Source organism: Neolamprologus brichardi, chromosome 3, assembly GCF_056152115.1.
Source record: "Neolamprologus brichardi isolate AB-2024 chromosome 3, ASM5615211v1, whole genome shotgun sequence".
NCBI lineage: Eukaryota > Metazoa > Chordata > Actinopteri > Cichliformes > Cichlidae > Neolamprologus > Neolamprologus brichardi.
The window spans coordinates 20,621,615-20,640,998 of NC_142106.1; the positions used below are offsets into that span (position 1 = coordinate 20,621,615).

The following is a 19,384-nucleotide window of genomic DNA, read 5'->3' on the forward strand; positions in this document are numbered from 1 at the left end:
TAATAAAAGGACAGGTAATGTTTGTCGCGCTGTTACACACACAGCACGCTTATTTGTTTATTAAATCGTCTTTCGCCACAACACAACTTACCAACCTGTACATAATAACCTAATACTCCTGTGTGCTGTAGACAACAGTGTTCACTGTACACCTACTTACTGTTTTTGTTGCATCGGTCTGCCTCTACCAGTTAATTTGCGTGTTTCTCCTACAGCTCCGCGCCGCCCAGGCAAGAAAATGCACGCGCTCTTTGCGAGCTCGTTCCCGGCTCGTAGCGCGCTCTGCCGTCAAAGACGAGCATTGGTTAATGGTAGTCATGTGACTGATGCAAACCGGATCATTTTATTTAGCAAAGCTGTTATTAATAGTTAAATATTATTGTTGAGGGGCACTGACAGGACTCACACACATATTAATAATTAATTAAATAAATAAATAAATAAATAAATAAATAAATAAATGCCTCAAGACAAGGGCTCTTTGGGCACTGATCAGGAAAGGGGCAGGTGCTCAAGCCGCTTCCACCTCCCCTCTACACGTCCCTGGTCAGTTAGAGAATTTTTAGTGTAATACATTACAGTCAATAAAGTTTTGTTTAAAAAAAAGGTTCGTTTTTCACGTGGTACGGCCGGCTCCCGGGACTTCGACGTCATCACATATGTCATCAACAAGCGCCTCAATAGCGCTTCACAAAAATCTGTCTGGACTCGGGTTAATCGGCTCACATTTAGCAGCCTCGACACAGAACTGTCACGTTAGTGTGGATCTGACCAACGTCGGTATCGCTTCATCGATGCTAGTATCGATCCGCTCAGCGGAAGCAGCAATGAGTTCAGTTCAGTATCTGAGAGAGTTCATCAAGGAGAGACTAACTGCTGTTTGTGAAGAAATCTTCTCAGAGGTTCAAAAAACCATCGTCCAGTATGAGGAGGAGATCAACCGTCAGCACAGACTGCCGGATATCAGCCGGAAACCTGACAGAAACTCACACATCATAGGTATGGACGTGTTTTTAACTCTGTGCTGTTCAAGCTCAGATTCTTCAGTGTTTGGTTGATTGGTGATAAATCTGACAGGTTATCAGCTTCTCCAGGATTTCTCTAAGCTGAAGTTAGCTTAGAGCAGGAAGCTGTTAGGAGCAAACGGTGATAGATCAGGAAGAGCACACACACTCTTAATGAGACTGTGAAAACTGTCTGCTGACTAACATTGATGAAGATGAGCGTCCACACCAACTGTATATTGCATTTATTCTCCATGAGAGCCTCAAAGTGAACACACAGTGACTCTCTAGAGCATCAGAACAAAAGCTGTCCACATTACAAATACTGCTGTAATTAATGTCTTTACATCTGCAGCAAAAGCAAGAAAACAATCAGTGGTTAAAGTGTCTAAATGTGCCACATGTTAGTGATGTTAATAGGCTCAGTCATTCTTAGCGGGCTGTGCTGCCTCCATCAATAGATGATGCTAGACCCGCTCATAATCGGTCACATGACAGGCTGACCCAACAACTCCTGGCCAATCAATCCATTCAGTTCATTTTTTTTATTCATATAGTACTTGTCATGGCAGTAGATTTAGTATCTGTGTCATACTTGAAGCACTGTTTAAAAAGTAACTCATGCAAAACTGAATTTCTTTTTTTTTTACAACAATCTTTATTTACAAAAATGCAAATACAAAAGATGATGATCAAAATATCTCCATTTACAACTTCTTCATCTTATTTTGACTAAACACGGCAAGTGCAGTAACACTGTATTGTTCTGTTCATCTGTGATCCTTCTATCCTTTCAGTGTATTTTCTGATAATGCTTAACATGAAGTAACGCTTTCATGACTTTCAGTATGATGGTGCCTGTGTTTGGCTCTCCCGCTGCCGGGTGCAGTTTGTCCCACTCTACTTCTGTGTTATTCTTCTCTGCCCTGCTGTTCTCACTTCGTGTTAACGATGTACTGGCTGTCTTGGTGTATGATCCCCTGGCTTTGCTATCCATCTGATCCTCTATGATGCCTCACGATGTACAGGCCAATCTCTAAATTACCATTAATTGCTAAGTTTCTAGAAAGGGTTGTGACTAAGCAACTTATAACAGTTCTGGATAAACAATGCATTTTTGATAGATTTCTGTTTGGCTCTGGTAGAGTTCATTCCATGGAAACAGCTCTTCTTACGGTCTCTAGTAACATTTTGATGAGTAACGATGCAGGAAAATGCTTTGTTTTGTTGATGTTGGACCTCACGTCGGCATTTGACACCGTTTACCACCACATCCTGCTTGAAAGGCTCAACTATTGGGTTGGTGTATCTGGAACTGCCTTGGAGTGGTTCTATCTACATAACCTGTGGTTTTTCTGTGGTGGTCTCTAATTTTAGGTTATCCTCTACCTCCCTTACTTATGGTGTCCCTCAAGATTTGGTTTTGGGTGCTTTATTGTTACATATATCTTCTCCCCCGCCAGCATATAATGGGCTCCTTTGAGGACATTTTCTGTCACTGTTATGGTGATGACATTCAGTTGTTTATGTGTCTAAGCAAAGTTTCCCTGGATCGTCTGCAGGTTGTGCAAAACACTGCAGCTACGCTTTGACCAGATCCTCTAAGTCACAGGTGTCGAGGGCTGGTTTCCTGCACTTTTTAGATGTGTCCTTGATCCAACACATATGGTACCAGCACATATTTCTGATCTTCTACAGCCCTATGTCCCTAGCAGGTCACTGAGATTATCTGATCAGGGCCTACTTGCTATACAACACACAAGGATGAGAACTAAGGGAGATAGAGCTTTGCCGCTGTGGAACTGTCTCCCTCTAAGTTTAACAACTGTGGACTCAGTAGCACTTTGTGACTCTCCAGAAAGGTGCTATATTAATCATTTTATTTTTTATTTATTTAAAATTAAACTCACAATTTCACTATAATGTTAAACTGTAATCAAACTCGCCCAATGATTATAACAGAAAATAAATGACAACAGGATTTACACTAAACGTGATTTCTGTATAATCCATATTTATGGCTCTAAAAGCACCTTACAGAGAAAAACCCAACAATCATATGACCCCCTATGAGCAAGCACTTTGGCAAGAGTGGAGAGAGGAGGAGAGACTCCCTTTTAACAGGAAGAAACCTCCTGTAGATCCAGGCTTAGGGAGGGGCAGCCATCTGCTCCGACTGGGTGGGGTGAGGGGAGGAAGACAGGACAAGGACATGCTGTGGAAGAGAGCCAGAAATGAATATGAATTAAATTCTGTGAGTTGTATAAAAACATAATGAGTAAAACAGGTTAGTAAAGAGGAAACGCAGCCTTGACCTCCATCCATCCCATCCATTCGCTTCCGCTTATCCTTTTCAGGGTCGCGGGGGCGCTGGAGCCTATCCCAGCTGTCATAGGGCGAGAGGCGGGGTACACCCTGGACAGGTCGCCAGTCTGTCGCAGGGCCAACACACAGGGACAGACAACCATTCGCACTCACATTCACTCGCACATTCACACCTAGTGGCAATTTGGATTTTCCAATTAACCTATCCCCACAAGCTGCATGTCTTTGGACGGTGGGAGGAAGCCGGAGTACCCGGAGAGAACCCAAGCAAACACGGGGAGAACATGCAAACTCCACACAGAAAGACCCCGGCCTGATGTTGGAATTGAACTCAGGACCTTCTTGCTGTGCGGCAACAGTGCTAACTACCGTGCCACCGTGCTGCCCTGTTAGTAAAGAGGAAACGCAGCCTTGACCTATTGCAGCATAACTAAGGATAAAAATCTGAATATCATTATTGTCATTGTAACATGTACACGAAATTAAGAGCACTCTCTGCAGTGTCAGAAACAAAAAGTTATATACAATTTAAATATAATTATAAGAATAATATAAAAATGAGGTAGAACATGGTAATTCAATATAATAAATAAGTAAAACCTTATTCAACATAAACTCTGTTGCACAGGATATCATCCGTTGCACTGTACTTGTCGGATTGTGAAGAATGTATAATGTAAATCCAATATTTCTATCGGGGAACCCCGTGGAAGTCTATTATTAACCTTAATGTATAAAGAGGACTCTCAATTTACATGAACAACTTGGAGTCTATTAAACCAAACCACCACAGTGCAGTACCTTTAATACTTGCAACATGCTCTAATTGATCAAACACTGCAGTAAAGTCTAGCAGGACAAGCACAGAGATGAGTCCCCTGTCAGAGGCCATAAGAAGATCATTTGTAACCTTCACTGAAGCTGTTTCTGTACAGCGATGAGCTCTGAAACCTGACTGAAACTCTTCAAATAAGCCATTCCTTTGCAGATGATCAGTAAGCTGTTACAACTACTCTTTTGAGATTTTTTTTTTTAAGATTAAAAGTGGGTTGGAGATCAGCCTATAATTAGTTAAGACAGCTAGGTGAAGTATATGGGTTTTTAAGTAACAGCTTAACTACCGCTAATTTGAAGCCCTGTGGTACATAACTGACTAGTAGTGATAGGCTGATCATATTTAAGATTGAAACACAAATTAATGGCAGGACTTCTTTAAGCAGTCTCGTAGAACTGGGTTCTAAGAGACATGTTGATGGTTTGGAGGAAGTGATTACTTAAGTGTACTGAGAAAGATCAATTGGAGAAAAAGACCCTGCCTCTTTCCCTATAGTAGCTGGGATAGGCTGCAAATTCCCACAGCCCCAATAAGTGGAAGAGAATGGATGAATTGGAGGTAATTTTTGTTGTGTTGTTTACATTTTTAGGACACAAACATAATGACATAGTCAAATAAATCTGGGTATCATCAGCATAGCTGTGATAAGACAACTTATCAACTAACTCCTGAAAGATTTCACAAAAAGTAACCATATGCAGATTCAATAAGAGGGCCCTGTGATTTGACCCTTGTGAGATGCCACACAGCATCATGGTGTTGTGTAATTAATTAGCATCACTGTAGACAAAATGATCCCTACCTTCAAGGTAAACAAACTAAGGATTTTTCCTGTGAGACCAAATGAATTTTCTAACTATCACGATCTATACTAGGACTGCAACAATTCACTAAGTAACTGGACTAATCCTCAACACAAAATTCTTTGATTTTTGTGCACTTTGCAGCACACTGATGTGTTGAATGATTTAAATGTGAGTGTTTCACACACATTTTCAACTAGAAACAGACCTGCAATAGAAACATATGTAGGAGCAGTGTGTTACAGCATAATAACTATACATACACTTCCAGCCCAAGGGAGTGAGACAGACTATGTGTGAGGCGAAAATGTCAGATTACTCAGTAAAAAGATCAGCCATCTTTTATTGGATGGACAGGTGTGACTGTGTGTCAGTAAGTCACATTTAAATAGTTGTCTGACCTGACTCCACCAATCAGAAACAGCTTGTTTGTGATTGGTTCATTTGTTTACTTCTTTACACAGAAATACAGAGAAACTCTTGCTTACTTACCCAAGATTAAGACCTTTCCACATTAAAACTATAACACTCAGTGACAAAGTTTTCACATTGTAAACAGAAAGAGATCATTCTACTAATAAGAGTGCCAGAACTAAAAGGTCACTTGCATCAGTGCTCAAATAATTTGTCAAATTTTGTACATTTTAAATTTCACTTGTATATGTGAGACACATTCTCACTGTGGAGAGACCTGTTAATGTTTCAGATCAGAACATATTTTCTCAAATGTTTGTTTTTCTGTCATCCCTACCCCCTTCATTTGTCTTTTCAGACCTCCAACAGCAACATGTCATTGAGAAGGAGGAGGTTCTTACAGACCAACAGGTCTGTATCCAAGAAAGAAACTCCAGTCTGACTGAGGAGGACCCACAGCCTCCACAGATTAAAGAGGAACAGGAGGAACTGTGCAGCAGTCAGGAGGGAGAGCAGCTTGGACTGAAGCAGGAGACTGATGCCTTCATGGTGACAGCCGCTTATGAGGAAAGTGCACACACTGAATCAGAAGCAAACGGTGAGCATCTCCTTTCTCACAGCTCTCCTGAAGCAGAGGGCCGAGATCAGAAAGCAAGCCAGCATGTGGACTCAGGATCAACTAGAAATGCAGAGCTGAAGAAGAGGAGACATCACAGCAACGGAAGTCACAGTCAGAGAGTAGACAACCCTGCTGTTTCAGAGAGTCAAAGTAAAACTGACACAAGGAAAAAGTCTCTGAAATGTGACGTCTGTGGAAAACATTTTCAGTTTAAATGCCACCTGAATGCACATCTCAGAATTCACACAGGTGAGAAACCGTATTCTTGTAGCACCTGTGGGAAACAATTCCGTCAGATATCAGCTTTGAAAAATCATGGTAACTGTTACACAGGTGAGAAACCATATCCTTGTAGCACTTGTGGAAAAAGATTTTCCTATAAATCACATTTTGAGTCTCATGTAAGGATTCACACAGGTGAGAGGCCCCATATCTGTACCGTTTGTGGGAAAAGATTCAGTCGGCGTGCACATTTGTATTATCACTTAAAAATTCATACAGGTGAGAAGCCGTATCTTTGCAGCACCTGTGGGAAAGGATTCAGAGAGAACTATGAGTTGCAACGTCATTTAAGAATTCACACTGGTGAGAAACCGTATTCCTGTAGCATCTGTGGGAAAAGATTCAGTCATCTCGGACACGTAAAGAGACACATGAAAATCCATACTGATTAAAGTTTCATGCTTAGAAAATGTTGGACAGCTGTGAGTGGTCTTGCCATTTTTGTTTTTTGTTTTTGTAAATTAGCCTCGTGGTCAGCACTGACATATGGAGGCACTGCTCTTTATTTACCTGTTGCCATGGTGAATTGTGATATTGGAGCTCCATTAATGATGGCTTCCTTTCTCTACTCTGATCAGCTGTTTTGGAACAAACACTCAAAAGCCTCTTTTGAAATTAGTAGCTACTCGGATCGACTTGCCACAACTTGACTGGTTTTCCACTACAATCCGGTACTATCTAATGTGAGTGGTTGTTGTCATAGCACTCGTCCTGCAGTGTAATTAATACGCGACATGAAACCTACAAAAACGGTTGATTTCGAAGCTGGGATTTACCTGCTTCTCCGTCTTTTTTTTTTTCTTTTGGGTAACAACTGGGTTTCAAAAATGGCAGTTTTAATTTTCATGAAGGAGACTTTCTCATGACTCATTGAATGACACTACTGACCAGCCAATCGGTGGCATGCAGTATGACGATGTCACATTTTAGTACCTGCTCGGATCACATGGAGCAGCCGAGCAAGCAGGTACTAAAAAAATTACCTGATCCCAGGTACTGTGACCTGGTACCAGATGGAAAACCTTGGCAAATTGTGCCAAGTTGATCCAAGTAGGTACTAATGGAAAAAGGGGCTAAGGTTTCTGATCTCAGAATTAATCAACTTTTGAACATGCTTTCTGCAATAGTTAAGTTTATCACCTCATTATTAAAATATACCAGGAAAACCATGATCATACATTTCATGATGGTTAAGGTTCAGTATCCTCTTGTTCTGTTTGATCATTGTTTAGGTTTAGTTTTAGTGTTTGCTTTGTGTTCCTAATGTTTAAATAAAGTTTTGTTTAAATTTCTTTTGAGATTTTATTTCTGAGGTGTCATTTTTAATGTTTGAAAGACGCATAAAAAAGTATTCTGCCTTATTATGCACAAGATTTTCTTTGTTTCTGATGTTTTATACTAATTTAGAAATTCATGTAAACATAAACTGTAAAGAGCTGTGCTCCAGCAAAATTCTACATCTGTTAACAAAACTGGTGGGTTTTTTGTTGTTGTTGTTGTTGTTGTTGTTGTTGTAAAAACCAAACAGGGCTTCAGCTGTTTCAGCTAAATCCTCCTCTGCTGAGAAACCTCTGAACCACGAAGATGCTTTCTTCAGCTTCACTTGGAGCATATAGCTACCGTGGACTGTATCGTGTAACATGATGTCTGAGTCTGGATGTGTGTGGTTATGGTGAACCTGCCTCCTGTTGATTATGAAACATTCACACCACAAATATCATTGGCAACAAAAAATGGGAAGGGGAAAAAAACTAGTCAGCGGCAACAGGACCGCTAGTCTTTGACTTTATTTTCTGCTGTGTTTTACTTGCATCTATTTGAAAGACTGAGTGTAAACACAAAAAATATTGTTATTTTATGTGCTCAAATGTGCAGAAAATAGGTTTAAATGTTAAACAAATTTCTTCCAGTCAGAGAATGTTGCATATAATTAAATTTTTTAAAAGATTAAAACTAATAAAACAAGTTTTAAAAAGAGATGTTTCCATTTGATTACATTTTGAATGATGGATTATGCAGAAAAAGTAGAATTGGGCTGAAAGATCTATTGCTTTATCACCTATTCAGGTTGTAAATCGTGTTTTTAAAAAATAACTAAGTAATTAATTACTTTTGAAAATAAGTAATCAGTAAAGTAACGGGATTACTTTTCCAGGGAAGTAATCAGTAATTAGTTACTGTGATTTTTAAAATGGTGGAAGCCAAACAGTAAGAGGGAATTCATGATGATATTTATATGAAGCTTACTTTGGATCTTCTTTTGCTGCTGGTTCAGTCAATTTTGGTGGGAGAGTGAAGAAACTTGAAGCTTCAGAATCTAGTGCAAAAAAACCACAAACACGAAGCCAACACATCAGAATCTGTAAGGTTTTGGCTTTCAGCCCCAACGGCTGGGTGTGAAAGCCAACACCTCACTGATTCTGATACGTTGGGTCTGTGCTTTGTGTTTACGTCTTCTTGTGGAAACCATGTTTCGTGGTTGTTGTAGTCAGGTTTAAACTGAGATTCTGACATTTCTGGCAAAATACATGTATATTTAAAATTTGATTCACGATTTTAATGAATCAATATTGCATTATTAAAGTTAAAATTGATTTGAAACCTACCCATAGTCAGTACTAAGACCTTGGAAACAATCATAGCGATGGAGACACACACCTGTGGGATTCATAGATTTTGATATCGCTCTATCTTTGTCTCACTTTGATATAGTATAGTGAGGTTTTTAACAACCAGTTATGGGACCTAACCCACACTAGTGTGGACTTTTAGTTGAAGCACCTGCATCAATTTAACCTTCTCATACTCTGTTACAAGATCAGAAATATTTATTAGGGTTAGGGTGCTGTTGGCTTCCATATGATGTACCAGTGAACTAGTCATCGCTTTGGGCACTGTAACATCCCTGGTCTAGAGGTAACTTAGACTTAAAATGCACTTTGAACCCACACTTATCCCATGCTAGAGAAATATTCAGGAGAGTGGAAAAATTCATGATATTAGACATAATAAATAAATTATAAATTAATGACTGAATGCGATGTCATGGTAGAAGCATAGCAGTTTTGTTGTTTGTTGCACCCAAGCGAGCCCACTGGAACCCTTCAGGGGGGTGGGGTGCCCTTGGCCTCTGGGCCTGGGGCTTGGTCACTCTGGCACAGCTGGCTGCTGGCGGAGCTCATGGGCACGTCACTGCAACCCCCCCTGGCTTCTGCTCCGCGGCTGCTGAGTGACCCCTCATCTGGGACTCTCCTCAGCTCTTTCTGGGACAGTGGCTCGGCTGCCCCTCTCTTGGTCTTCCTTGGTCTCTTGTGTTCTGGGGGCCTCTGGATGTCTGGAGTCTTGATCTCCTCCATACCTGCTTCATGCCCTGGAGGACGGGGCTGTGGCTCCCCACACCCTCTAGCAGATCATTACATGAAGGAACCTTTTGAATACAAGCGCGCTCATGCTCACAGGTGAACACACACAAACTACACTCTTTTTGGCTCCTACCTCAAAGCACACTGTGCGCTGTTGATCTTTCGTGCTGCACAATAATGTTTAACATTTAGTATTTACTGTTATATTCACATAGATCATCGTGATGATGTTGTTTATTGTATTGCTCTCGTTTTTGCTTGTTTTCTCTTTTTTCTTTCTCAACAGGTGATCCATGTGATTGATACTTTTTTTTTTGTCTGTTTGTTTTCTTGGTTTTTGTTTTTTGCCCTTTATCACCGTTCCTCTTTCCCACTGTTTTTCTTACCCTACCTCTCTTTCTTTCTCTCTTTTCCTTCCCCCAGTCATGTCTGTGTGTGTAGCAAGTGACAATAAAATAAAATAAACAATAAAAACAAAGATCAATCAAATAGACCAATATGGCAAGGCTGGGATGGTCCATTTGGTAAAGTAAATCCGTTGGACATCTTTCTTGGCCTTTAGAAAATAATTCTGATGGCAAAAGAACCAAACGGAACAGGCGGAATAAAAAAAAAGAAGTTTGGTTTCAGTTAAGTGTAATATCAGGATCTTTTAGACTTCCAGGACTCACACAGAAGCATTGAAGGATGATGAAGATGATGGAGGGACAGTAATACAGCAGTTCAGATGATGAGGATGTGTAAGTGCATGGCACCAGAAGAGGTGTGGATCTTATTCTCTACATTTGCTCATATTTAATGTGATAGTAACTTTGCCTTTTGTGTAATAGCCTCAGGGATGATCCCTATCAATGTGACTGCTCTCTTCTGGCAATACTTCTACTATGACCCCACCTGCTGACTTCCCCCTCCATACCTGAGAATACCAACTGACTGTTGTGTTGTTAGGTTAAAAAAATCACGTAAGTCTTTGTTTTTACATTCATCAGGTCCCAATCAGCCCAAAATGCAAAGAGAAATTAAAAATGTATGCCATGAAAATGTTCTGATTTTAGGAAGTTAAATCTGTAAAAACTGAGGTCCACAAATGACATCCACTACAATTTTTGTGAAATAACAATGCTGCATTTGTATCATTTCTGCCATTTTTCTTCTTCTTTTAATATTAATACAACTTAATTAACATAGTATTTTATATTATTTCACTTTCAATTTGAAAAATGTTACAAAAGCCTTGAAATAAATATGGTCTAGTAAAGCACACTGGAGGCTAACTCCAGATGTTTTGCTGTGTAAAACAAACAACAGTGGATGGAACAGCTGCAAAGTTTGCTTTTGTTGGTTGATCAGGTGGTCTGATAAAGGACTTCAACTAGCTTTTAACCAGTAAATGTTTTCATGGTGATTACAGGAAAAGCACTGTTTTCTATGTTGCCAGAAACATGTTTTCTTTCACTCAGCCTGACCTCTTTGCTCCTCACTGTGGTGTAAACTGACTCCAGCTCCATGTTAAACTGTCCCAGTGTTATCATCACTGCTACTTTTACCCTTTCAGTGTGCGTAGGCTTAATGTTATCAGACTTTTTATACACATGTGGCTTCTAAATACGTTTCAAATGTAGGCCTGTTTTTTTTAGTTGCAAATGTGAGTGAAATACAATCCATTTCCATGGTAACAATGGCAAAAGGCAGGGCACACTCTAGACAGGTCATCGATCAAACTAACACACAGCGACCACCACCAATTAACCTGACCTTACTAACTGCATATCTGTGGGCTGTGAGAGGAATCCAGAATACCCCGAGAGGTATTTATACTTTTTGGGGAAGTAATCAGTAATTAGTTACTGATGACTTTTTTCAAGTAACTTGACCAACACTGCACACGACTTTCCTCTTGCTCACTTACAAATTGAAACAAATTTCCCCTTGCCAACGTCCCACAGATCCACAAATGTGGGTTGTGTTCATGTTCCAGTGTAAAAATAAGATATATAGACTTCAACTGTATATAAACGTGATAGTGTCTTTCCATATGAAGTGGACGTTTCTTTTCTAAATAAACAGAACAGCTTTTAAACACTTTACTAGAAATTTTACATTTACCAAACACAAATCAACTTTTCTAGTTTAAAAACACAATGCATTTTATTTGGATAAAAACGGGTATACGGAGGAAGGCCACAAGTCCCAGTTTTACACTGGGACATGAACGCAGCTTCCGTTTGGGGAATCGGGACGATGTCATCAACAAGCGCCACAAGAGCTCTTCACAAGGCTCACATTTAGAACCCTCGACACAGAAGAGACTGCAACGCTAGTGTGGATCTGATAGCAAAACCTATCGATGCTTGTATCGATCCGTCCAGCCTGAGTTGAAGCAGCGATGAGTTCGTATCTGAGAGAGTTCATCAAGGAGAGACTAACTGCTGTTTGTGAAGAAATCTTCTCAGAGGTTCAAAAAACCATCGTCCAGTATGAGGAGGAGATCAACCGTCAGCACAGACTGCTGGATATCAGCCGGAAACCCGACAGAAACTCACACATCATAGGTATGGACATGTTTTTAACTCTGTGCTGTTCAAGCTCAGATTCTTCAGTGTTTGGTTGATTGGTGATAAATCTGACAGGTTATCAGCTTCTCCAGGATTTCTCTAAGCTGATGTTAGCTGAGAGCAGGAAGCTGTTACTTTGGTGATGAATTCAGAGGAAAAGAAAAATCTCTATTTTGAATGTAAAACTGTTTTAATGGCATCTGTTATTAAAGGTGAAAGGCTCAGACATTCTTAACAGGCTGCGTTGCCTTCATTCAGTTTTATTTATACAGCGCCAAATCATAACAGTTGCGTCAAGTAGCTTTATGTAAGTATATTATAAATGCTCCCACACGTGAGATTTAAGTTATACTGGAAGTTTCTCGAGCTCCTCTGCAGATAGATAATCAAATAGCTCTTCAGTCAAGAAAAAATGACTTTCAAAATTTTTTTGTGTATATAGCACCTTTCAAGTAGACAAAAGATCACAACGTGCTTTTGTCTTAAATAACAAGGCATAAAACAAAACAGACAAAATTAACCAATTGCAATTCTAAAATGTGTTTTTAGTTGTTTTAAAAAAAGAGACCACTGACTCCACAGATCTTAAGCTCAGAGGGAGAGAGTTACACAGTCTGTGGCCACACTGGTAAAACCTCTGTCTCCCTTAGTTCTTAGCCTTGGATGTTGTATAACAAGCAGGCCCTAAACACATGACCTCAGGGACCTGCTAGGACAGGGGTGGGCAATTCCAGGCCCCGAGGGCCGGTGTCCTGCAGGTTTTAGATCTCACCTTGGGTCAACACACCTGAATCGCATGATTAGTTCGTTACCAGGCCTCTGGAGAACTTCAGGACATGTTGAGGAGCTATTTTAGCCATTTAAATCAGCTGTGCTGGTTCAAGGACACATCTAAAACCTGCAGGGACACCGGCCCTCGAGGCCTGGAGTGGCCCACCCCTGTGCTAGGGACAAAAGGCTGTAGAAGTTCAATAATGTAAGCTGGTGCTTGTCCATGAAGAGCTCTAAAAGTCAGAACCAGAATCTTAAAATTGATTCTTAATTGAATTGGGAGCCAGTGCTGCTGTATTAGCAACACTGTCACATGTGAATACTTAGTGGATTTGGTCAGAAGCCTTGGTGCAGCATTTTGAACAACTTGCAGACGTCCCAGGGAGGAAGAAAATAGACCCCAGTGGCAACATATACAATGCAAACAAGGCAGGACCAAATATAGAGCTTTGAGGTACATTATAATTAAGAGGGGCTATTTTGGAGCTGTAAGGGTCCATGTTGACATAAAAAGTGCTTCCAGATAAGTAGGGCCAAAACCCTTTTAGCCAGCATATGATTCCAGCCGTGATAACAGGATATCATGCTCAACTGTGTTAAAAGCTTCTGTCAGGTCCAACAACAAGAGGGCAGCAGGGCTGCCCAAGTCCAGAGTTAAAAGAATGTATTTAAAACCCTTAAAAGTACTGTGCAGTTATTTAAAACTTGATTGAAACTTTCCAGAGATCACATTAAGATCAAGGTGGGCCTGCAACTGTAAATGGACTACTTTCCCCAGAACTTTTGAAAGAAAGGGAAGCTTCTAAATTTGCCTGTAATCGGCCAGAACAGTTGGGTCCAGATTAGGGCTGGGCCATATCATACCGTTCACGATAATACCGGTATAATGTTGGGCAACGATAAGAAAATGAAATATCGCGCCTTTGTTTTCATATGCACACAATAAGAAGAGCGAAAGTGGATCGCTGAATGAAACGGATGAACCAGAATTGGTTTGTAAAAATGCTGCAACTTCAGTGGTGTGGAACTGGTTTAGCTTTCGTCCGTCAGATACACAACAAAGCAATATTTTTGGTAGCGCATGCTAGCGGGCCGTCGTTATTACCGTGTTTTTTGGAAAATACGGCACACTTAAAATCAATCCTTTGATTTTGCTGAAAATCGACAGTGCCCCTTATAATCCCGTGTGCCTTATGTATGAATTCTGGTTGTGTTGACCTCGAAATGATTTTATGTCGTACATAAAATCTGTCGAAAATCTGTCAAATGTTTTAGTACGACTTTGCTAAGCTATGAACCTGGACTGCTTGATGGATTGCCGGAGCATTACGGCTATCATAACCTCTTTTTAAGTTTTGTGGATATTATACATGGTTATATTGAGGATATGTCGGCCAGTTTCCACTGGAAATGCCTTTTGGTTAAACTCTCAGCAAGGAATTTGCATTTGCACTGTTAAAGTTTTATATAACTTTAATGCATATAAAAACAGCTGCTTGTTTAAGTGAAAATACATTGATGTTTTTTTTTTTGTTGTTGTTGTTTTTTTTGGCACTAATAAAGTTGTGGAGTTGTAAAGTATTTTGTCTAGTGTCAATTATATCGTTATATCGCAAATTTTCAAATGTATGTCGTGATAAATATTTTTGGTCATATCGCCCTGCTCTAGTCCAGATTGTGTTTTTAAGAAGAGGCTGAACTATAGCTTGTTTAAAACATGATGGGACACAGCCTATAGCAATGGACATGTGTAAATGATCACCTTTTATTCAGGTTTTGATATTAAACATGTGTCTATGTGTTTTTGTATCATTACATTATTGGTTATTGTTCTTTTGTTTCTTTGTACCTCAAGACCTCCCACATCATCATGACTGTGAGGAAGAGGAGGGTCTGGATGAGCAGCAGGTCTGTAGCCAGGAGAGGAACTCCAGTCTGAACCAGGAGGACCCAGAGCCTCCACAGATTAAAGAGGAACAGGAGGAGCTCTGCAGCAGTCAGGAGGGAGAGCAGCTTGGACTGAAGCAGGAGGCTGAAGGCATTATTGTCTGGACTGATGAAGAGCAACTCACACTGCTGGAGACCATCTGCAAACCTGTGATAAAGTTACACAGAATAGGTATGTAAAACCAGGGCTCTAGAGTGCGACCAAATTTGTCAATGGTGCGACTTAAAAAAAATCCTAGGTTGCACCGGTGCAACCAGCTGTTCAGTACAAAAGAAAAAAAGTCTCAGCAACTGTGAAAGTCTCCGTGTGGTCAACAACAGACACACATTATGCCCATATCGTGGTCTAAACCGTGGGACCTCTCTGATTGGCCGTGGTACAGATATTCCTGTAGTCCTTCACGTGTGTGTTTGAAAGTGAATAAAAGCATATCGATTAACTAAATCCTGAATCAAGTATAAATGTATTTAGCCAAAAACGGCAGAATCTCAGGTTAAAGCTGGTTAAACCAAACAGCTGAATCAGTAAATGAAAGCAGGCGCACCGATTCTGCACAAAGACGTAAACACAGAGCGCAGACCCACTTACACATCAGAATCAGCCTTTGACACAAAGGCATCTGCTGTGATGCTCACACCTCTGACAAAGTCTCACATGATCAGAAATGAAAGAGAAATGGATTATAGAAATCAGTGACGATACACAGCCCTAGTGAGCAGCCTAGGCCTAACAGAAGTGGATGTAGCTGTGGGTAATGAGAAAAGATGAAAAGAACAATTGATAACTTTTTTGCTAAGTTAAGGCCTGATCTGTCTGAAATTCACAGCCAGTGCTCTGATACGGACATTATATGCCGTGATAAATGTACTGCCCAAGTGTCCCCTCTCCCCACTGCCTTTCTTGTAGAACTGTGATCCAGGTAAAGAACTTTGTTTTGACAAGATTGCTAGTAAATCATTTACAAATTAATGTTGGACAGCAGTTAAAAAAATTTAACATTTAAAACTGTGGTCAGAGAGGTCTGGGTGAATATCCTGATGGCATGAGCAAGAGCAGTGAGTCCATCCTGGGTGATCCAGGGATGATGGAGGCAGGAGGTCTGGAAGGTGAAGCTAGATGGAAAACAGAGCATTGTTTTTGTACTCTCTTTGACAGTGTCAGTCTTACTCGTGCCTTTTTATCACTGTTGTGTGTATGTATACCTTCTTGCATTATCTTATAATATATTTCCTCAAAAGTTTGTTTTTCCTCTATTTGTCTCTTCAGACTTCCTACAGGAGGATGTCTGTGAGGAGGAGGTTCTTGCAGACCAGCAAGTCTGTGCCCAAGAGAGAAACTCCAGCCTGGATGAGGAGGACCCAGAGCCTCCACAGATTAAGGAGGAACAGGAGGAACTCTGCAGCAGTCAGGAGGGAGAGCAGCTTGGACTGAAGCAGGAGGCTGATACCTTCGTGGTGACTCAATCTTATGAGGAAAGTTCCCACAGTGAGCCAGAACCAAACAGTGAGCACCTCCTTTCTCACAGCTCTCCTGAACCAGAGAGCCGAGATCAGAAAGAAAGCCAGCATGTGGACTCAGGATCAACTAGAAATGAAGAGCTGGAGAAAAGGAGACGTCACAGTAAAAGAGTAGGCAAAGAGAGTCAAAGTCAAACTGAAAGGAAAATGTCCCTAAAATGTGAAACTTGTGGAAAAACTTTCGAGTTTATATCCTGCCTCGCTGCACATTTAGAAATTCACGCTAGTGAGAAAATGTATTCTTGTAGCACGTGTGGGAAAAAATTTGATCAGAAATCTGCATTGGATCGTCATTTAACAAGTTATCTAGGTCAGAAGATGTATTCTTGTAGCACGTGTGGGAAAAAATTTGATCAGAAATCTGCATTGGATCGTCATTTAACAAGTTATCTAGGTCAGAAGATGTATTCTTGTAGCATCTGTGGGAAAAAAATGCACTCTAAAGCCTACATGCCTACACATATGAGACTTCACACGGGTGAGAAACCGTATTCTTGTAGCATCTGTGGGAAACGATTCAATCAGAAAACAGGATTGAAAACTCACATAAGACGTCACACAGGGGAGAAGCCGTATGTTTGTATTAACTGTGAGAAACGATTTGCAGATAAAACAGCACTGGACTGTCACTCAGTAATTCACACAGGTGAGAAACCATATTGCTGTAACAGCTGTGGAAAAAAGTTCAATCGGCGCGCAAACTTAAAGACGCACATGATGAGAATTCATACTGGTTAAAGTTTCATGCTTAGAAAATGTGGGACACTGTGACTTACCCCCTATTTCTTTTTTCTTTTTCAAAATTGTCAGCACTTTGTTCTTCTGTTCATTGGATTAAAATGAAGGCTCCGATATCATGTTGGCTTCCTTTCTTTACTCAACCACACACTTAACTAGGGCTGTGCGATATGACCAAAATCTCAGATCCCGATATAAGACATTTATCGTCCCGACAACGATATATATCACAAAATTTACATTTTCTATAAATTATGTGAATCTTGGGCAACTCGTGTGTTTTCAGCTGGGCATTGTGTAACTTATGCTGAGTGTTTTGACAGATGAATTAAACTATATAAATTTAGATATAATTTGTAACGGCCGCTATTTTCTTTTTTAATATTTGCTACATAGCGTGCTGCTGGGAAAAGCCTGTTCTTTTTTTGGACAACTTTATTTATGATTTTCCAATGTGACAGATAGTAGGTGGCTTTAAAGAAGAAAAAAAAGGTAAAGGCCTGTTCTAACGTTTGAGTCTAAGGTTTATTTTGTCAGGGTTCGTACAGGTGCTTGAAATCCTTGAGAATGCTTGAATTTGACCCTGAGACAGGTGTCTGAACCCTGTTTTGAGCACCTGACGGCTCTTTTTTGCTTCTCATTTCTAAACTCTCTTCATACTCTTTCACATGATTCTTGCATTGGTAGTTGACAAGCTTTTCCATGGTTGAGTCTGAGGTGGGAACCAGTTTCCTGCATAATTTGCATGGTACAGTTTTCTGGTCCGTGTCAGACTTTTCATAACCAGGCTACATGCCTCATTTAGAAATAAGGTGCTGGATTTGTTCTGACTGATCTTTCTGTTTCTCATAATTTCAGTTCATTTTGAAAAATCTCAACAAGATCTTTAGTTTTATTGTGAAAGGTTTATGTGGGAAATAAACAAGCGGATGTCGGAGCCACACGCTGGGTTTACCGTCATTGTTGCTAACGCAACGCGTAAAAACAGTGGCTTCAAAATGATGAAAAAAATTGATCATAAACAGTTTATTTTGCAAAACAAGCGATAGCGTAATATGAAACCATAGACGTTTTCATATCATCCGATGTATATCATTATATCGAACAGCCCTACACTTAACTCAGAGTACACTCAGTTGAACTTCGTCTGATCAGCTGTTTGGGACTTGAAAACTCAGATTTGCCATTGAGTTTGTTGAACATGTTTCCTGAAAACGGGCATTTATCACCTCATAATTAGAACTGTCTCAGGGAAAACCTGATCTTATATTTCATGACAGTTAAAGTTATCTATACTCCTATTCTGTTGGTTCATTGTTTTGTTTTGCTGTTTATTAGTGTTTGTTGTGTTCACAATGTTCAAATAAAGATTTATTCAAACGTATTGTATTTTTTCTGAGGCGTAATCTCTTATACATGAATAATAATAAATAATAATACATTTTATTTAAAAATAGCGCCTTTCAAAGCACCCAAGGACACTGTACAACAGATAAAAACACAAAAACTGAAAATATACACAATAATAAAAATAACAGATAAAAGTTAAGAGCATACAGAGGTTTAAACATAAGCAATTTTAAACAGATGAGTTTTGAGGGTGGACTTAAAAAGAGGGAATGAAGTAATGTTTCTGAGGTCAGGGGGTAAGGAATTCCAAAGTCGAGGGGCGGAGCAACTAAAAGCCCCGCCCCCCATTGTAATCAAACGAGCGGAAGGAACAGAGAGAGAAAGAGAAGATGAAGATCTGAGGCACCGGGATGGGAAGTACATCTGTACTAAATCGGAGAGGTATGGTGGAGAGAGAGAATGAATAGCCTTAAATGTATAAAGGATTATTTTAAAATGGATGCGAAATTTAACCGGGAGCCAGTGAAGCTGCTTCAGGATTGGGGAGATGTGGTGGGTAGAGGAAGTCCTAGTAATAATACGGGCAGCAGAATTCTGGACACGTTGGAGCTTGTTGATGGATTTTTGTGTAAGGCCAAATAATAGTAGCAGCACAGCAGAGCGTTCTGTTGAATTTCACACACGTGCACACCTATCTTCAGAATACCTGCAGCAACATGCTCACAATGAGTCACCATTAAAAAGGGGCAAATAATAAAACAGTACAGAAAGCCAACAAGTCATTGCTAAGGCACTGGGAGTCTCCTGTTAGTGAGCAAACTGCAGTACAAACAAACAAAAACACCAAACTCAGCATAAAAA

At 40.1% G+C, this 19,384-nt stretch overlaps 2 protein-coding genes across 2 annotated transcripts; both read left to right on the plus strand.

Moving 5' to 3' along the window:
• The first annotated feature begins 697 nt into the window (after window positions 1-697).
• Window positions 698-8,159, plus strand: LOC148103825 (uncharacterized). The gene is made up of 2 exons (XM_087834428.1): window positions 698-999; window positions 5,740-8,159. The coding sequence occupies exons 1-2, from the start codon at window positions 795-797 to the stop codon at window positions 6,672-6,674; spliced, it is 1,140 nt and encodes a 379-aa protein (XP_087690554.1). The 5' UTR covers window positions 698-794; the 3' UTR covers window positions 6,675-8,159.
• A 3,767-nt stretch (window positions 8,160-11,926) lies between these two features.
• On the plus strand, window positions 11,927-18,518 carry LOC102781905 (uncharacterized). The gene is made up of 3 exons (XM_087834317.1): window positions 11,927-12,196; window positions 14,826-15,089; window positions 16,185-18,518. The coding sequence occupies exons 1-3, from the start codon at window positions 12,031-12,033 to the stop codon at window positions 17,171-17,173; spliced, it is 1,419 nt and encodes a 472-aa protein (XP_087690443.1). The 5' UTR covers window positions 11,927-12,030; the 3' UTR covers window positions 17,174-18,518.
• The last annotated feature ends 866 nt before the right edge of the window (window positions 18,519-19,384 follow it).

What these genes read in the sequence shown, in the direction of transcription:
- LOC102781905 (XM_087834317.1), top strand. Translation starts at nt 12,031, where the DNA reads ATGAGTTCGTATCTGAGAGAGTTCATCAAGGAGAGACTAACTGCTGTT. An exon ending in CAGAAACTCACACATCATAG is followed by an intron (nt 12,197 to 14,825) that starts GTATGGACATGT and finishes TTGTACCTCAAG; the next exon opens with ACCTCCCACATCATCATGAC. An exon ending in GATAAAGTTACACAGAATAG is followed by an intron (nt 15,090 to 16,184) that starts GTATGTAAAACC and finishes TTGTCTCTTCAG; the next exon opens with ACTTCCTACAGGAGGATGTC.
- LOC148103825 (XM_087834428.1), top strand. Translation starts at nt 795, where the DNA reads ATGCTAGTATCGATCCGCTCAGCGGAAGCAGCAATGAGTTCAGTTCAG. An exon ending in CAGAAACTCACACATCATAG is followed by an intron (nt 1,000 to 5,739) that starts GTATGGACGTGT and finishes TTGTCTTTTCAG; the next exon opens with ACCTCCAACAGCAACATGTC.